Here is a 21,196-nt window from a genome sequence, read left to right on the forward strand (position 1 = left end):
AGAGAAAGAAAGAGAGAGAAAGGAAGCAAAAAATGAGAAAATAGTGAGAAGGAAAGACAGAGCAAGAGAAAGACAGAACGTGAGACAAAAAGAGATAGAGAGAGAGAGAGAAAGAGAGAGATCATTAAAGGGTATGAGATGGGCACTGGGAAAGGCCTTGTCTGTTTTCCTCTGATGGTTGGCACTGGCCACACACACACACACACACACACACACACACACATAAAGCTGTCCCTTGGTGCTGTTACAGCTTGAGTGAACACTCTCTACCGACGGCACCGTAACCGTGGGAGACAGAACCATTACCGAAGAGACAGCGTGCACACACACACACACACACTCAAACACACACACACACACACACTCAAACACATACACACACTCAAACACACACACACACACACACACACACACATGTTCAAATAAAGACAAAAACACACACACACACACAGACATGCACATAAGGGCTGCCTTTTATTTCTGTTGTCACCATAAACTCCACTGAGCTGTTTCTAATCAGCAGAGTTAAACTACTAATAAACTACACACACACACACACACACACACACACACACACACCGACATACACACCTCCAACGCACCGTACATCTCTTCCAATCCCACACACTCACGCTGTTTTATGTCTCTGCAGAGGATGAGTGTGAACACCAGAGACCACTGACCCAGATTCCCAACATACTGCTCCTGAGCGTGTAAATGTATGTGTGTGCAAATGTATGTGTATGTGTGTGTGTGTGTGTTAATGTGTGTGTGCTTTTCAACACGTTGCTTCCATATGTTCATCTCACCCGTGCTGTAATGAAAGGAGGCACTATTACATCACTGGAGCCAAGCCCCATTATGTCTGCTGAGTGGGAACATGACTGTACTGGGTGGTAGGTGGTATGTTAGCTTAGCGACAAGCTAGCAGGTCCAACACTACTGACTGCTGGACAGTTCACAACCCAACTTCGTCAGTCTGTATTCATCCATCCATTCCCACTGCACCATTTACCCTCCCTCCATCATCCATTCTCTATTGCACCCATTGGCAATAAAATGAACAATCATGGAGAGCATAAACATAAATCTGATGACACCATGGTTTCTGGAATGTTGGCACTCCATCCAAAGCTTCTGGGATTGGGAGTTAGGAGCTGATTTAGGGATGAGTTGGGGTGGGGTGGTGATCTTTCAACAACCTGACCTTGTAGCTAAATGCAATCATATGCTTCACAATGGACAGAAGACAGTCTTCCATGGACAGTAGAGACAGTTACTCCAACAAAATCTTGGAGAAACTTGATTTCAGAAAAAAACAAGGAACAGAGAATGAGCATGAGTGTCCCAATACTTTTGTCTGTACAGTGTATATGTGTAGATGTGTGTGTGTATATATACTAGGCGTGTGCCGTATCATATCGTATCGTACGCAATAATATCTTCAACATTTTTAAATATCATGAACGATATTGTGTCATATCTACTACTACTCCCTTTACACTGTTCTCATTTCCTATTATATACAGCTCTGGAAAAAATTAAGAGAGCACTTCAGTTTCTATTTATAGGTTTATGTTGAGTAAAATGAAATTGTTGTTTTATTCTATAAACTACAGAAAACATTTCTTCCAAATTCCAAATAAAAATATTGTCATTTGGAGCATTTATTTGCAAAAATTAGAAATGGCTGAAATAACAAAAGAGATTTCAGACCTCAAATAATCCAAAGAAAACAAGTTGATATTTATAAAGTTTTAAGAGTTCAGAAATCAATATTTGGTTTAATAACCCTGGTTTTTAATCACAGTTTTCATTCATCTTGGCATGTCTTCCTCCACCAGTCTTACACACTGCTTTTGGATAACTTTATGCCACTCCTGGTGCAAAAATTCAAGCAGTTCAACTTGGTTTGATGGCTTGTGATCATCCATCTTCCTCTTGATAATATTTTGATAATATTATAATAGTTTTTCTTATTTTCCAGAGCTGTATCTAGTAGAGACAGATTATATCTGATCAGTATAATTTATTTTACTTTATTCCTGAATATATGGAGATATTTGGAGTGCATTATTAGTATCATAACATTCTAGATCATAGACTTCTGTTACAAATCTGATCAAATTCTTGTATTTTTAATAGCTTGGTTAGGGGTGTGCCATATCATATCGTATGCAATAATAACATTTAATGTTCATTTTGTTGCAGTAGTGTATTCTTTAAATGTTTTATTTTTTAATTCAGTGTTTTGTCATATCCCCAAGAGTATCGTTATCACGAAAATAACATGAAATATCGCCCACCCACTACCATTTACCAACACACACACTCAAAGGAGAGAAAAATTAGTACCTGTTTTCTTTGTACCTAGTCCTTTTGTGGTTTTGTTTAATTGTCTTTAGCCCTATCCTGACAGAATTAGTTACTCAGGGGGTCGTCTGTGAAAAAATTTCCACACTTCGATGATAAAAACTCTTGCATCCAGACTGCAATTGAAAAAACAGGAGGACCAGTTAGTTTTTTTGGTTTTCTCGGTCACATGACATTGTGTTCAATAGCTCCTCCATTTCCACTCGCTGTTGTTTTTACGCGGATCTCCGTGAAAACGTGCGCCCAAAGTGTAATTACGATGCGTAGCAGTGGACAAATAGCAATTTTATTAAACACGAGGTGACAAAACTCAGAGATGTGGGTCCGGACGGGACTTAAAATACCGGAGGACCACAGAGTTTAGCGAAAAACAGTAGATAATTCAGCCTGTAATTTTCTTAGAGGACTTCTGAGAGAAAAACACATGCATGGTCGTTCCAGACAGGAATAAAATCACAGGGGACCCCCCATGAAAGAGAAAATAATCCCAGGACCCCCTGAGAAACTAATCCCGTCTGGATAGGGCTTTTGTATTTGTTTGACTTTGTATTTGCATGCTAGAATTCAGGACAAAGGTTACATTTACAGTATCTTGAACATTTCAAAGAAAACATTTTAAGACTTTCTTAAGAGAATATTTAGGAATTTTTTTAGACAATTGGCCTCATTAACTAAAACATTCCAGTGTTGAATGCAAGGATATTTGTAAATCTTTAAATAGTTGGTGTAAAACTGAAATTTCTTCTTAAGAAATGGTTGCTGAACTTCTTAATGGTATTTTATTTTTTTATTCTTTTAGGAAAGCTTTTACTTTGAATTATTATAATTTAGCTATTTTATAATTTTAATAATTGCATGGCCCTCTAACTACTAATGGAACAGAAAACACAGTTTTATTCACAGGCTAGCCCCCAGAGGAGTTCTTGTACATGGAAATATTTTGGTTCAAGTTTTGCTGTAACTAAATCCTCATAATGAGGTGCTTTTGTTCACACTGGGTAGCCGCCGTGTTATCCTATTCATCGCACATGGACTTCGAGCACAGGCATTAGACTGATTACCAGCAGTTCTCTCGAGCCACTGAGTACACGGGGTTCAGAGACGGGGAAAAAAAAAACTTTATTTTGAGCGTCTAACAGAGCTGAATGAATTGGGCCAGGAGGAAACACAAAGGCGCTCTTTGTGGCTTTTACTGTTCATTTACCGCACTGGGCAAGTGACAAGATTACAGCAGACCTGCCCACATGAGAACTGAACTAAATTCCCCACTTCTGCACAGGTGGTCCTCATTAAAACAGCACGACAGAATGATAACGGATCATTATGAGTGATGTGATTCCGTGATTACAAATAGCAGTGATGGATAAATTTCATTTCACAGTCCCCCCAGCCCCCACCCCCGCGCTCACTTCCTTGACATGCATTTCATGCATGAGTCAGGCCTCAGGAACATGCAAAGAAGGTCAGCGGTAACATCTGAGACAGATCACAGAGCCATAACATTATCAGCACGTTACATTAGTAATTCTGAAGAACATTTGTCTTACTTATTAAACCCTCCGAGGCGCCCCGCGGCGTACGTTTTGTTTAATTACTGCGTGCTCGTCGCTCGCTGAAACAAGCAGAGCAATCTTGCGGAAAAAGTGAAGGTTCAAAACTTTCAGTTAACACCACATCTGGGTCTATAAGAAGCTGGGAAGATGTGTAATTGGCACTTAAATGCTGTTTTTGAAGCAAAGCCATACTTTGCTTTGCTGTTATGTTTTGTCACAAATAGAGCAAAGTCACATTTGCACAACCACCTGTTTACCAGTTGAACCAGTATGAATACAAAATGTAGGCCTGTCACGATAAGAAATTTTGTTGGATGATATATCTTCCCAGAAATTGCGATAAACGATATCATTGTCATTTTAAGATTATTGAAATGCAACTGATATAATGGTAATATTATAGCATAACAAAGCAATTAAACTTTTTTAAAGACAGCAGAATTCATCAAATTAATCATAGTTTGGAAAATATATACCTTTTTATTCACCTACTTCAGTCCACACTGTGTGTAAGTCAAGGGTGTCCAAACTACGGCCCGCGGGCCATTTGCGGCCAGTTTCCAGTTTTTTGGAGCGGCCCGGGAGGTATTTTAGAAATAGAATGAAAGTTGGCCCACAGGTTTTTATAATGTGAGATTCAAAGTTTGAACGCTATGTGTCAGAAACGGACACAAAAGCGGAGAGGGTGCGCATTTCTAGCGCAGAAAAACGGGCCAAAGAGTCTAAAAAAAGCGGAGAGGGTGCGCATTTCTAGCACAGAAAAACGGGGTAAAAGAGTCTAAAAGCGGAGAGGGTGCGCATTTCTAGCACAGAAAAACGGGCCAAAGAGTCTAAAAAAAGCGGAGAGGGTGCGCATTTCTAGCACAGAAAAACGGGGTAAAAGAGTCTAAAAGCGGAGAGGGTGCGCATTTCTAGCACAGAAAAACGGGCCAAAGAGTCTAAAAAAAGCGGAGAGGGTGCGCATTTCTAGCACAGAAAAACGGGCCAAAGAGTCTAAAAAAAGCGGAGAGGGTGCGCATTTCTAGCACAGAAAAACGGGGTAAAAGAGTCTAAAAGCGGAGAGGGTGCGCATTTCTAGCACAGAAAAACGGGCCAAAGAGTCTAAAAAAAGCGGAGAGGGTGCGCATTTCTAGCACAGAAAAACGGGGTAAAAGAGTAATTTGCCGTAATTAAGGAGTTTAATATTAAGAAACATCATGAAATGAAACATCAATTTGAAAAATCTTAGTTTACACAACACTGTCAAAGATAGATAAAGATAGTAAGTCAAGTAAAATGGTGTGTAAATGAAATAATCAGGAAAAAAGTATTATTTAAAGTGGTATATTTCATTATTTGTTTTATTACAGAGTCTGTGGCCCGTGACTTCAAATATATTTCTCCTTCTGGCCCCCAACAAAAAAAGTTTGGACACCCCTGCTGTAAGGTGTCAACAGTTATTGTTGCACTGGTCTTGTTTTGCATGACTCGCTAAAATACTTGTTACTGTTATATATGTGAACATACATACAAATAAACACAAAAGACGATATCACGATTTCATGTTCATTTATTGTACGATAAGTCGATGTAATTATCATAACAAAATGTACATGAAATTTAGTCCCTTTCCAGCACTTTTACTTCGGTATATCCATTGGCAATAGAATAAACCTGGAGAACATTAACATCGTTAATGAACCTCGTCACCATGTTTCCTGGAATTATATTGCTCCATCCAATACTTTTGGGATTGGGAGTTGTGGATTTGTAGATTTGGGAATGAGTTGGGGTGAAGTGGTGATCATTTAACATCCTGGCCTTGTTGCTGAATGCAAACAAATGATCAAATCCTTACAGCATAGCTTCAAAATCAAGTAGTTAGTCTTTCTTGGATTTCAGAAGAAATGAGAAACAGTGAATATGAGCAGGAGTGTCCCAATACTTTTGTCTATATTGTGTATGTGTGTATACCAACACAGGAGAACAGAGGCCAAGTACACTTCCCCCAGAAATTATGAAGAAGACCAAGTGTGAGAACATAATACCAGATATTCCACCTCTCCTGTGACTCTCACATTTATTGATAGCAGGTCCTTAATGTCAATGTATATGGTATTGCTCATGAACTTTTTTAGTAAGGGACATGTGGATGTACCAAGAGTGTACCACAGAGAACATCCTGATTGGTCTGTCTTCAAGCTCACTATCAGTGTTATCTGTGGGTGTGATTTACACACTGATTGGTCTCTTCATGTTAAAAAAACAGGTAATATAAAGGCCACTTATTCCTACCTGTAATGCCCATGGTGGGCAAATTACATTGAGGTAAGTGTATTGGGTACCTTTTTGTTAGACTAAACATCTAACATAAGAATACAATAACAAGAATACACCATATGCTTTAATTTCTTTCAGCGAAAACAACATACTGTATTAAGTGAAGGAAAGGCTGCTGAATTAACATGAAAATACTGTATGTATCTCCCTTAATTGAGCTTTTGCAGGAAAGGATGTTTGTACCACAGTAGCTGGAGTGTTTTTGTACTTGATTAATAAATGAAGGAGCACTTGACCTTCATATTTACTGGGACTTCATGCATGTGTAAATGATGCAAAGCTTGACCACTATGCAAAACCGTAACCCATTACTGCCCTGAGTTCAAAAAACTGTGAAAAGGGTTTAAGTAGCCTGACTCATTAGAGGCAGTTATGTAATTAGGAGGTATAATGCTATTAAGCATCTGCTAAAAAGCATCTGCAAGTACCCCAGTACCTCAGGAAAAAGAAATAAAAAAATGTCATGGAAACCAAACTGTCTTCTTTTCTGGAAGTAAAAGAGTTTGACACAGAATATAAACACTGTCAAAATCTCAAGATATACCGTTCACTCCTCTCCCCTCCAAACAGTCTATATATGGGAACTAAGACACAAAAATACACTGTTTAATATCCATTGTTTTTTGTGATGGCATGCAAACCTAAACATTCTTATCATTGCAGTCACACAAACCCCTCATTTTTATAAAAGGAAACATTTAATGACAGTCAAAAGCAGTGATGTCAGTAACGCGTTACTTAGTAACGCGTTACTCTAATCTGACCCTTTTTTTCAGTAACGAGTAATCTAACGCGTTACTATTTCCAATCCAGTAATCAGATTAAAGTTACTTATTTAAGTCACTGTGCGTTACTCTCTCTCTCTCTCTCTCCACCTCATCTCCTCCACAAACACACACACACACACACCGCTCCCTTACCCATTCCCCCTCCGCTCTTCCCCAATCACACGCGTCTCGCTTTCTCCCCTGTCTCTCTCTCTCGCGCTCGGCGTGTCTTTAGTTTCCGCCCGTTTTCGTTTTCCGCCAGTTCTCGGCGCCCTATCTCTTTATTAAAGCGTTTTTTTTTTGCGGCCGAGTCCCAATTCACTAGCCAGGGCAGCGGTCTGCCACAAATTTGATTGGCAGAGGAGAGCATTTAAAGATTTTAAACCACACGTGATTGGAAGTTCACTGCGCGTATACCGTAAAGACAAGAAAAGTTCCGGTGCTTTAAATGAACACTGTCAGAATTAAATCCTTCTCAGTAGTTGGGTCCGGTATGGGTCCGTATTGGACAACGTCTGGGTCCGGACCCAGTCAAGAAAGACTTTCTTTATTTTATATATTTTTTATAAAAACAAGTATTTATGTTTAGTAAAATCAAGAAAGACCATATTTTATTTTTTATAAAAAAAATATATTTATGTTAATTTTTTTATTTTTATAAAAAAACGTATTTTTTTGGGAATAGTTCAACTTAACAGAGATAAATTGTTGCTGTTAAAAATGCATTCTCCAATAAAGGGAGTATTGGCAAAACTGGTTATAATTTTTATTTTAAGGTGGCAGGACGTGGTGTGTGCAGCTGCTGAAAGTAACTAATAAAGTAACTTGTAAAGTAACTTAGTTACTTTTAAAATCAAGTAATCCATAAAGTAACTAAGTTACTTTTTAAAGGAGTAATCAGTAATCAGTAATCGGATTACTTTTTCAAAGTAACTATACCATCACTGGTCAAAAGTAACAAGATTCTAGACTCACTCATACTCAGTAATTTGGAGCATTTCTATTGGTCCAACTGTTAGAATCATATAATGGAATCTATAATGGTTTTCAAATTTTTCATTTTTTATTAATGCTTTTTCATATGAAAGAAAGATTTCTACTATTATCATTCACATATAATTTACTTGCACTTAATTAATTATCAGAACTTAATTTGCTGAGTATAAAAATCTCAGGAGGTGTTTGGTATTGCACACATGCTTACAACGGGGGGATGATCATTTAAATGGCCTGGGGGTAATATTAAAGACCAGTATTCATTAATGGGTACACTGTCCCTTTAAGAGACTTTTATACTAAATGCATGGGGCACGTGTTTAGCACATGTAGCGGAAGCAAGAAAGTACGTATATCAAGAAAACTCTGTGTTCCAGAGCATATATCTGTGCAGAAAGCTGAAAATACTTCTGTAAGTGTAGCTCAATTAATATGACCAAGAGTTGCTCATATCAGTATAAATATTGAAATATTGAAAATTTGACTGTTTCTGGTAACCTTTATCTGCTTTCCAAATAGTACATGGCCTACAGCAGTGTAGCCTCCCACGCAATCAATCATCAGCCAAACAGAAAAGCCAATCAGAATACCTTTTTCATACAGACTTTTACATAAAAGTGTCTTAAAGGGTAACTAAACCCCCTGATTTTAGCTGGGCACTGAGTGATGTATGGGTTTAGGGGCTGGGCAGAAGGGAGAGCTGATTGAGCTGAGCAGTGTGCCTCTGATAGCAGTGAGGCGCAAATGGTCGGATGTCATGAGGGGGGCGGAGTTATTGATTAATTGACTTGCATATTGTATACGAACACATTATGCTTTCCTATAGCACAGTTGAAACTGTGGTGAGGGTGAAATGAGGCAATATGACCACAATAAAAGCATTATTTTGAAGATAAGAAAATGCCTACAAGATTTCAAGCAGGATAGCTATGTTTCATTGCTTCAAAGGAAGACATTTCTGGTATTAATGGAAAAAAATATATGGTTTAAAGTTTAGTAAAGGGACAGAAAAAATCTTATTCATTCAAATCAATACTCAGAGGTTTGAAAAATAAGTTATAAAAGTACATAATTTAAAAACTGAATCTCTGTTTTACAGTGCCTTCATCTAACACTCTGATACATTAGTTACAGTACCTTCTCCTCTAGTACACGTCTAAACAAACCAGGCTAAACAAACCTCTGTTGTTATCTGCAATGTCACAGATAACACACCGCAAACACTCACACACAAGTCACATGACCAGCAGGTAGCCACGGGAGTACATGCCCCAGTGCCATGTGTTCCCACTCATTCACTTACTCACGCTGTCCAGATAATGGGCCCTGAAATCTATTCGGTTCAGATCACTATTGATGATTAAATAAATGCATTCATCTGATGGCTGGTGCCGTTTTTAGCCGGATCTGTCCGGGCTGTGATGTAAGCAGACGTACCTCTACATTAATTCAGCCCTTTCGGGATTAACTAACTGCAGATAAAAATTGATACTTTGGTTAATACAAGATTAATCGTGCAGCGCTGGCCCCTGTCTGAACTGCTGGGCTCGTTCAGGTAAAGTGTTAAAAAGAGAGAGAGAGTGTGTTTTAGTGCATCCATAGTGTGCTCTGTCAGCTGTAGCCCCGGGCTTTCACAGACAGACAGACAGAAAGAGAGAGAGAGAGAGAGAGAGAGAGAGAGAGAGAGAGAGAGAGAGAGAGAGAGAGAGAGAGAGAGCGGATGTGTCTGTGCAAGTCCGAGTGACAGACAAGAGCTTTAACAGAGCCATGAAACAGAGCCACATAGCTAACATGCCTCCAACTATAACTCATTTACAGAGATAAAGATGTGGCTCAGGTTTGTTGCTTTGTTTCTACAGGTTGTACTGTGAACTGGAGCTACGAGGCTAATGCAGCTAACAAGCAATTAAAGCTTAAGCACATCAATTAGCGCTCAGCAAACTGAAGACCTACATTATTTCACACTTACCACACTTGTTAAACTGTCTCAAACTGTTTGGTAATCAAAAAAAATCTTTGTGTTGTTTGAGATTTTTTCTGAGATTTTGAGATGCAACTAACTGTGAAAGTAGCCAAAACTATGTAGCAAAGCTAAAAACATTAGCATTCACCTTGACACGTGAATTCTTTCAGCAACAGCGTTTTTATACTTTTAGCAGAAACAAACTTATAATAATTGCAAAAAAAAAATATTGTGTAACAATTTTTTTTAAAATGTGATAAAAAAATAAACTAATGTAACATAAAAAATCTACCACAGAACTGAAGTGCATATTTGTTTCACTCATGAAAACTTTGTACAGGTTTTACTGTGAACTGGAGCTACGAGGCTAATACAGCTAATAGGCAATTAAAGCTCAAGTACATCAACTAGCGCTCAGCAAACTGCAGACCTAAATTACCTCACACTTACAACACTTATCAAAATGTATTAAACTGTTAGGTAATGTAAAAAATCATTGTGTTGTTTGAGACTATTTTGAGATGCAACTAACTGTGAAAGTAGCCAAAAGTATGTTGCTAAGCTAAAAACATTAGCATTCACCTTCACCTGAATTCTGTCAGCAACAGTGTTTTTTGAAACAAAATAATAATGCAGCTAACTAGCAATTAAAGCTTAAGTACAATACTTAGCACTAACAAACTGCAGACCTGCATTACCTCACACTTACCACACTTATCAAATTGTGTCAAACTGTTAAAAAATATTTGTTTGTGTTGTTTCTGAGACTATTTTGAGATGCAGCTAACTGTGAAAGTAACCAAAAGTATGTAGCGAAGCTAAAAAGATTAGCATTCACCTTGATGCCTGAATTTTGTCAGCAACAGTGTTTGTACACATTTATCAGAAACAAGATAATAATAAAAGTATAAAATAATAATGGTTTAACAAATAAAAAAAATGTGACAAAGAAAAAAATAAACAAATTAACAAAAATCTACCACAGAACTAAAGAGCAGTATATTTGTCTTATTCATATAAACTTTGTACAGGTTGTACTGTGCACAGGAGCTACAATGCAGCTAACTAGCAATTAAAGCTTAAGTACATCAATTAGCGCTCAGCAAACTGCAGTCCTACATTACCTCACACTTACCACACTTATCAAATTGTGTCCAACTGTTAGGTAATCTTAAAAAATCTTTGTTCGTGTTTTTTCTAAGACTATTTTGAGATGCAACTAACTGTAAAAGTAGCCAAAAGTATATAGCATAGATACAAACATTAGCATTCACTTTGACGCATGAATTCTGTCAGCAACAGTGTTTTTTTTTTTACATTTAGCAGAAACTAAATAAAAATAATTGTATAAAATAATATTGGTGTAACAATTTTTTTAAAAATGTGAAAAAAATAGACTAATGTAACAGCAAAAATTTACCACAGAACTAAAGTGCAGCATATTTGTCTCATTAATATAAACTTTGTACAGGTTGTACTGTGCACAGGAGCTACAAAGCTAATGCAGCTAACTAGCAATTAAAGCTTAAGTACATCAATTAGCACTCAGCAAACTGCAGACATACATTACCTCACACTTATCAAACTGTGTCAAACTGTTAGGTAATCTTAAAAAATCTTTGTTTGTGTTGTTTCTGAGACTATTTTGAGATGCAACTAACTCCGCTAAAATACCGGAAATCTAAGCTTCTATTTCTATTTGCAATTGCAAGTCTAAGCCTTCTTTCTTCACAACATTGAAAACATCACATGACCTTCTGTTTCAACTGGTCACTATCTTTCACACAGTCAGTCTCTGGTGACCATACACAAAATTCAGAGCAACGATACAGGGCTGATATGAGCCTTCTGGCATCTAGACAACTTATCCACTCCACATTCTTAACATACTTCCTCCAGAGGGATTTTCTGTGAATTGACTGCATTTACTGGACCATAGGCCGAGGGTGGAAATGGAGGATGTGCATCACAACACCACCCCAGGGTAGAATTATTAGAAGGAGGTGTTTCATGCATGTCTGGGGGCACAGATGAGGGAGTGTTTATTTTCAGGCTTGTCCCCCCCTGTGGCCCGGCGGAAACGCACACATGACGCCCTCGAAGGCAGCAACCTTGAACACAAAACTGGCGGCCTGTTCATCCTTTACACTCTTTTTCCTGCCAGTCGCTCCCTTGTGCCAGCGCCAAAGACACCCACACAGCCGCAGCAGAATTCAATAAAGGCAGCGAGTGACAGAATAACACACTGCTTCGTGTCAGTTGCTAAGCAAACTGAATCAACCCAGTGATGATGTGACGCTGTACTGGGGCCACGGTGCCTGAGCGGACCCTCAGAGAGAGGTACGATATCCCAAGTAATGGGACATCACTGTATTGTACAGTATGTGTTTTTAGGGGCCTTGATCGGTTATTATGCTGTATTATGCTGGACCAGCAGGACATTAAAGGTGGGGGAATGAAGGAACAATGTTTAATGTTTGGCTGAACCCACCCTTGAATAGGTTGTTGAACCCTCAATTGATCTCTGGATCCTAAGGTGGTGGCCCACCATTCCAAGGCCCAATCATATTTCTAATTTGTTCTTAGGTATAACACTCACCCTTGAGTTACAACACTTCAAGAACCTGTAGGCTACCCTAATGGTGGTAAGGTGGTAGCATTTATTTATTATTCTCCAACCCTTAATTATTCTGTGAACGGTAGCTGAAATTCCACCTAAAATGTTGCACTCTCTGCTCTCTGTTGCACCATTTAAAGTGGCTAGCTAGTTAGCTACATTTCCAATTCCACTTCAATTGTTGCAGCCTCTGCTTTCTGTTGCACCATTTAAGGTGGAACAGGAGATTTAGCTAGCCTATGAACAAGCGAGCCAACAAGAATCAGGACGTGAATGTGCAAAACAGAGGTAGGACCAATGGTTGAAATGAGATTGGGTCCAAAAGATTTAAATAAGCAAATGATCTGGGGTTACTGTAGTTGGTCAGGTTTAGGTTCAGCAACAGTATGTGCTGAAAGAATGAAGTCAGCTGACTACCTGAATATACTGAATATAGACCAGGTTATTCCATCAATGGATTTTTTCTTCCCTGATGAACACGATATTCCAAGATGACAATGCCAGGATTCATGGGGCTGGAATTGTGAAAAATTGATTCAGGGAGCATGAGATCATCATTTTCACACATGGATTGTTCACCACAGAGTCCAGACCTTAACCTCATTGATAATCTTTGGGATGTGCTGGAGAAGACTTTGTGCAGCGGTCAGATTCTACCATCATCAATGCTGCAAGATCTTGGTGAAAAATTAATGCAACACTGGACTGAAATAAATCTTGTTAGATTGCAGAAGCTTATCGAAACAAAGCCACAGCGAATATGTGCCACAATTAAAGCTAGAGGCGATTTAACAAAATATTAGAGTGTATGACCTTTTTTTGGTCACCTCTTTCAATCAACATCTGTTAACCTCTAAGACGTGATATCCACATAGTCTGCCGGTTTATCTTAGGAAGAATGCATTTGTGGGCGGAGCCTGGCCAGGTGGGTTGCATTGTCTAAATACACAATCACCTTACACCTGAATGTTCAATGTCACTCTGCACAGTTCCAGCTCACTCAACAGAATACGGAATTATGTATCCAGTAATGAGAATTGAACCCTCAGTCCTAAACTGAGTCTATCGTTACACTTTAACCATCCACTTATTAATTTCATTTCTCTCTCTCTGAATCATAGGACAGGTGTGTTCCTACACGCTTTCATATATTTTCTCATATGCGTGTCTATATATACATTTCCTTTCTCTCTGTATCTCCCTCTCTCTCCCTCTCTCTATCTGTCTCTCTGTCTGAGTGGTAACAGTATGCCGGATGCTGATGGTGACTGTGCGCGTGTGTCACAGAAAGCGTGAGCGAGCATGAGTGAGAGTGAAAGCTATTTGGATATCTTATCCTGCATGTGTGCGCGTGTGCGTGCGTGCGTGTGTAGACGCGTTTGTTCCAATAGTGAGCAATGATTCACAATCATAGACTCTACACAATCCTAGCCACCTCAATTAGTTTAGCAACAATATATCTGCGTCACATTGTTCGTAACCCATGAGTGTGTCAGCTGATCGATCAAGCTGATCGATCCATTGATCCAATTCAATGCCCATTTACTTTCCATTCAGGGCTATGTCAGTTCACATGGCCACTGCTGGACAGTGCCAAGGTCACTGGCTCAACTAAGTGAACTGATCTATCGTTATTCACAATTTTTTTTATTTTACAGCTATAAGGTGAAAAAAACTGCAGCAGAGATAACAGCATATTACTGTTATTTTTCAGTGCATCCTCTGTCATTTATTTGAAAAGTAAACATAAAATAATTAGAGTTACATCTTACATCATTGCAGTTTCAACATGAATCACGTTGCAGTAAGAAGGTGGTAACTTGCTCTTATGGTCTACAACATTGTGACCAGTCAGTCAATTATTTTATAAAATATAACTGAATGCTTTAGGGAAGGTAGCTCTGGTGGCATGACTACACACTGATGGCGAATGTCCCTAACTAAGCAGTTGAAGTACATTTTGCTGTTAGAATCAGGTGGTTAATATGGTGCTGTTAGATGGTTGCCACTATGTTGCTAGGTAATTGCTATAGTGCTGACTTTAAAATTAAAGATGCTTAGTTGGTTGATATGGTGCTGTTAGATGTTTGCCACTGTGTTGTAAAATTGACAAATGGTGTCAAGATACTTGCTATTGTGTTGCTTGATGGCTGTTACGGTATCCCAGGAGGAGGTGGTTGCTATGATGTTACAGAATAGTTGCTGGGTGGCTAATGTAATAATGGTTGGTGGCTGATATTGTGTTACTAGGTGGTTGATATAGTGTCACTAGGTGGTTGCTGGGTGTTGTTAACTGATTACTAGTTTGTGTTGCTAGGAACACAGGTGGTTGCTATGATGTTACAGAATAGTTGCTGGGTGGCTAATGTGATAATGGTTGGTGGCTGATAATGTGTTACTAAGTGGTTACTATAGTGTCACTAGGTGGTTGCTAAGGTGTTGTTAACTGATTACTAGTTTGTGTTGCTAAATGATTGTGGATCTAGATACTTGTTAAAGTATCTTAGATGGTGGTTATGGTTTCAGATATTTTTATATGTAAAAAAATAAATAAATATCACCTAGTTTGTACGGTGTTGCCAGGGTGGTTGCCAGGCTTTGTTATTGATAGATGATTGCTAAGTGGTTGCTGGGGTGGTTATTATTGCAATGTTGGGTGGTTGATATGGTGCCGTTATATGGTTACTGTTACTATGCTGTAAAATTGACAAAGGGTGTGAAGATGCTTGCTATTGTGTTGATTGATGGCTGTTATGGTATCCCAGGAGGAACATAGGTGGTTGCTATGATGTTACTAGGTGGTTGTTGTGGTGTTGTTAACTGATTACTAGTTTGTGTTGCTAAATGATTGTGGATTTAGATACTTGTTATAGTGTCTCAGAAGGTTGTTATGGTTTCTCGAGTGGGTGCTTAGCTGTTGCCAAATGGTTGCTCTGGTACTCCATGTGCTTCTCCATGTGATTGGTTAAGTGTTTGTATCCACATGCAAGAAAACAAAGCTAATTCTGCACCTGAGGCATTCAGATTGGACAGATAGATTTGGCATCCGGCTCCTTAATGTTAAATGCCTGAGCTGGACATGAGCCATGAAGTGCTTAAGTAGTAGAGGAGAGATAAGCATCTCACCTGCAGCCTGAAACTTGCTTTAGATCATAAAAGCAACCAGAGCACATCCATCTCTCCTCTGCCTGAGAGTCAGAAAGCAGTCAGCGTGGCCGAACAGCAGCTATCGTGTTGCTTGTGTCCAAACTCGTATCAGCAGCACTGCAGATAGATACGTGCTTGTGCTCGCTACATGATAAATCGAAAGATGGTTTTGATTGATGCAGCATTTGCACAGTCACCGCTCACTGCAGTGAAATTCATGTGTCAGGATTCATGGCCACTGATGACCTGCTACTCGGCACGGCTGCAGATTTAATGCTTGTTACTGATTTTCACACCTCAGTTCAAACGACAGTAAATAGTAATGACAGTAGGTCTATCACGTTCTATAAAGTGCCCATAAGTGTTAAAAAAAAATGCATTTTATCTGAAAATTACTTTGACCTCAGAATGGCATGATGTATCTCAGGCACAATGGAAAAATCAGCCTTTAGGCAAATGCATATCAGGTAAAAAAAAAGGGTAATTCTCATGACAAAACAGTGAATAACCTTTAAACTACTGTATATTTCAGTAAAAAGAATAAGGTTAAAACTGTTAAAGATACAGCAACTAAGGTCAAAATACTATAGCCTCTGAACTAAGGTATATTTCAGTTAAAAAGCAGTTACTCGCCTTGAATACACTGCATTTTAGGTGATAATGTAACTGTAGCCTCTGAGCTGGGAAAATATCTCAGGTAAAAAAGGCCACTGCAGACTTTGAGCTAATGCATATTACAGTCAGGATACAGTAACTAGCCTCACAAATACTTCATTTCAGATAAAAAGTGACTATATCCACTTATATACTGAATATTCCAGTCAAACAAAAACTATAAACTAAAACAATTATGCAATAAATACACTTAAAGCTTCACAGTAAACAATGGACTACTTTTAAGACAAACCATGCCTATTATCACAATATGGATTTTTAATATCATGATATTTCAGCTAAGCCTGAGCCTATGTTGCTAATTACTGCACCAGAGTATGCACCAAACAGTCACTATAACTCAGCAATGGGATACCATTTAATTAGACAGTCACCTTCATATCGCCTCTGGGTTTACGCAGTTGTGAAGAGATACTGACAACTGCGTCTATGCTACAAAAGACTAGCCTCGAGTGCACATCAGGTAAAAAGACACTGAACATAAAGTTTGAGTTAAAAATACAGTAACTAGCCTCCAAAGTACACTGCATCTCAAAAATAGTGTGGCTATAGCCTAGTAAAAACATTGCGTATAACATCTGGGCCAATGCACTCTCACATTCAATGACATTAACTGGGGCTTCTTGATTATAAAACTTACTTACAAAAATACTTATAGTGACTTATACAGTCTCTGAAGTATTTTGTGACCACAATATCTGAGCTACTGCATCTCAGTTAACAGAACAGTATTGCATCTTACAGTAATGAGCATCTTCAGCTCTGGAAAAAAAATAAGAGACCACTTAAAAATGATGAGTTTCTTTGATTTTACCAAATTGAAAACCTCTGGAATATAATCAAGAGGAAGGTAGATGATTACAAGCCATCAAACCAAGCTGAACTGCTTGAATTTGTGCACTAGAAGTGGCATGAAGGTATCCAAAATCAATGTATAAGACTGGTGGAGGAGAACATGCCAAGATGCATGAAAACTGTGATTAAAAACCAGGGTTATTCCACCAAATATTGATTTCTGAACTCTTAGAACTTTATGAATTTGAACTTGTTTTCTTTGCATTATTTGTTTTAAAGGGATTCTACACTTTAATTAATTTTGCTTCCCAAGTAAAATAACAGTGACTAGCTTTAAAAAGACTATAGTCTCAAGGCTAACTACTGCAAATTATTCAGAACCTTTATTTGCAACATACTCCTGTAGCTCAGAAAAAAAGACAATAGCTAGTCTAAAAAGACACAGGCTAACGTGCAAAATACAGTATCCCAGGTAACAACACAGTGACTCACATAACATGAAGAATCTCAGGAAAAAAATACTACTCTCTTAGCTAGCTGCTGCAAATCAGTCAAAAACAAGATCTACATCATGTGAGAAAAACACAATGACTCGTCATTAAAGACCTCTATCTCATCTATATTAACGAAGCTACCTGCTGCAAGTGAATCAAAAACATATATACCCCCAGAACACCTAAGGCACATCTAGCCTCTGAGCTACTGAATGTACTATACAAAAAAAGTATGGATTTCATCATAAAAACACAGTCTCAACTTCAACACCTGTAAAAATACACTGATGTAACCTTATAAGCTACTATAGTCCAGGTAAAACAATACAATGACTGATCTAACAAGACATGGGTTAACATCTAATTATCACAGGTCTTTTAATGTCAGTCATTGTCTATTTATCCAAAAAGCTCAAGTAAAAAGACAAGGTCTGGTCTGAAAAGTCTAGCCTCAGTGACTATTACCTCTGGTGCAAATCAGCCAAAAATAATGCCCATAACGTCTGAGCAACCCCTTGCTTTTAATGCACAGCATCTCCTGTACACATACTGTCTGTGCTTCATCTCCAGCTATTAAATGACAGTTGCTAACATATAAGATACAGGATCTCAAGAATGTTTGCATACCTGTACGCCTACTTCATCATCTACTGGAAATATACAGTGATTCAGTCCCTAAGCTAGTGTAGGTCAGATAAAGTCAATGACTGTCAGTGACTGGTCTAACTGCTGCAACTACAACATAGCCCATAACATTCCTGGAAATAAATACCACCATATCAGTGTAGTAGCTCAGATGTTATGGTCACTGTCCGTTAAAAAACATGCATTATCTTTTTGCCTACAAAGTTCAGGTAAAAATTAAATGACCGGTGTAAAAGATAAACCAAAAGTGACTTTAACCTCTGAGCTAGTCTATAAACAATGCATATAACATCTAAGACACTTCTAGTCTACTCTCATAAACACTGCATCTCCTGTACAGGCTACTTCATCTCAGGTTAAAATACAGACTGAACTTCACCTTCTGTAAACATACAGTAATACAGACCTTAAGCTACTGTAAAGCTACTGTACAGTAGCTAGCTAACGTAAAAGATACACTGTAAGCCTGGAAAAGTAAATTTGACACAATTATGCTAAATGTTATTAGTTATGCCTAAATTGTTTTGATCTATATATACATCTGTGGAAAAAAAATAAGAGACCAGTTTCAGTTTCTGAATCAGTTTCTCTGGTTTTGCTGTTTATAGGTATATGTTTGAGTAAAATGAAAATTGCTGTTTTATTCTATAAACTACAGACAACATTTCTCCCAAATAACAATATTGTCATTTAGAGCATTTATTTGCAGAAAATGAGAAATGGCTGAAATAACTAAAAAGATGCAGAGCTTTCAGACCTCAAATAATGCAAAGAAAATAAGTACATATTCATAACGTTTAAGAGTTCAGAAATCAATATTTGGTGGGATAACCCTGTTTTTAATCACAGTTTTCATACATCTTGGTATATTCTCCTCCACCAGTCTTACACACTGCTTTTGAATAACTTTATGCCACTCCTGGTGCAAAAATTCAAGCAGTTCAGCTTGGTTTGATGGCTTGTGATCATACATTTTCTTCTTGATTATATTCCAGAGGTTTTCAATTGTGTAAAATCAAGGAAAAACATCATTAAGTGTTCTCTTATTTTTTTCCAGAGCTGTATATTGTTACTTAAATTGCTATGCATAATTTGAAATGCATTCTAGTTTGAATGTTATAATCAGGTCAATTAAACATATTTGTATTTAGTTTTAGTTTTAATTTCATTTAAGTAAAATACAGATTTGAAATACTTTAAGAAAATTAGATAAAAGAAAGAAACTTCTATAGAGAGAACATTATAGAATACAGCCAAGGCAGAGTTACTGTAGCAGCTCAGAAAATGATGCTTGTTCTTACAGCCTACAACATGGAGGTCAACAACATGTTTGTGTCAAAAACAACTGTGTCACTGTAGAAGCTCAGATGTTGTGGTCACTGTCCTTTTTAGCCATTGTATTGTCTTTGTGCCTAAATAGATCAGACAAAAAACAAATGACAAATCTAAAGTGACTTTAACCTCTGGGCTAGTCTATAAACATTGCCCATAACATCTCAGTCACCTCTAGTCTCATATACACTGCATCTCCTGTACACATAGAGTCTGTGGGCTAATTCTTCTCATGTTAAAATGCAAACTGAACTTCATGTTCTGTGAACATACGCTGATATAGATAGCCCTTTAAGTGAATGCACTGTCTGGTCTCACAGACAGTAACGTTACCAGTGACCGTAACCTCTGACCGGCCGTTAAGAGCAGTATGTGCAGGCTACCCTGAGCTAGGTTAATTAACGTTACTGCATCTCAGATTAAAACACCGGCTTCAGATTAAAAGACCGGCCGAGGAGTCTGAGCTAACATTACCGCAGATAAACACAGACAGCGAGCAGAAGCTGACTAACCTTCATAATCCCGCAGGGTGGGTTCCCGCTAGGCTGGTTCCTTTCGGCGGACGCGTCTCGACCCCGGCTGCCCACCGCAGGGCTGCTGAGCTCCCTGCAGCCGCCGTTGGAGAAGAGCCCCTCGGCGCCGTGGCCCGGGAAGCCCCGCCGAGCCGCATCCCGGCCGGGAGACGCAGCCTCGGCGCTAAACTCGAGCAGCGGAGCCGCCAAAGCGTCGGAAACTGCTCCCGGCTCGGCCATGGCGAAGAGCCCTCAGCTACGGAGCCCTGGAGCCGAACATTTTTCTGTTCCAGAAAAAAACAGGAACAACAAGTCCCATGTGAACCGAGCCGGAGAGAGACCCTCCAGGAGAGCAGCGGGCGAAATCAAAAATCCATGCGGCGAAAGACTCACAGAGAGCGGGGAGACAGAGAGAGAGAGGCGCACGGTCCTGCTGCCAACCGGGGGATGAAAGTGAACAAAACTCCGCGTTCTCTCACCCCCTCTCTTTCTCTCTCTCTCTTACACATACACTCCCTCTCTTTCTCTCTCTCTCTCTCTTTCTCTCTCTTTCTCTCTCTTTCTCTCTCTTTCTCTCTCTCTCTCTCTCTCTCTCTCTCTCTCTCTCTCTCTCTCTCTCTCTCTCTCTCTCTATCTCTCTCTCTCACACACACACACACACACACACACACACACACACACACACTCTCTCTCTCTCTCTCTGTTTCTCTCTCTCTCACACACACACACACACACACACACACACACACACACACAGATGGCGCTCTCTCTCAGTGGTCTGCTGTGATTAGTTACCTGCACTTAACAAGTTCCTACTATTATAATTAAATATCGATAAAAAATTCTTAGTATTCATATTTTATTACAAATTCAAAGTTACTTTGGTATTAATTTAATACGTTTAATAAACATTAATTTATTATTAATTCATATTTATACATACAGCCAAAACAATAAATAAATAAATAAATAAATAAATATGACTCCAACAGATGTTTGCAAAAACCT

At 38.7% G+C, this 21,196-nt stretch overlaps 1 protein-coding gene across 1 annotated transcript in view; it reads right to left on the reverse strand.

Annotated features, from left to right (window-relative positions):
* The window catches only part of plcl5 (phospholipase C like 5), a 135,031-nt gene extending 114,183 nt beyond the window's left edge, over positions 1–20,848 (reverse strand). The window contains exon 1 of the mRNA XM_022672553.2: positions 20,189–20,848. Coding sequence (XP_022528274.2) covers positions 20,189–20,428 — 240 coding nt within the window. The 5' untranslated portion in view covers positions 20,429–20,848. The remainder of the gene's footprint in view (positions 1–20,188) is intronic.
* Between the last annotated feature and the right edge of the window lie 348 nt (positions 20,849–21,196).

This window comes from Astyanax mexicanus, chromosome 19, assembly GCF_023375975.1.
Source record: "Astyanax mexicanus isolate ESR-SI-001 chromosome 19, AstMex3_surface, whole genome shotgun sequence".
In the NCBI taxonomy this organism is placed as follows: Eukaryota; Metazoa; Chordata; class Actinopteri; order Characiformes; family Acestrorhamphidae; genus Astyanax; species Astyanax mexicanus.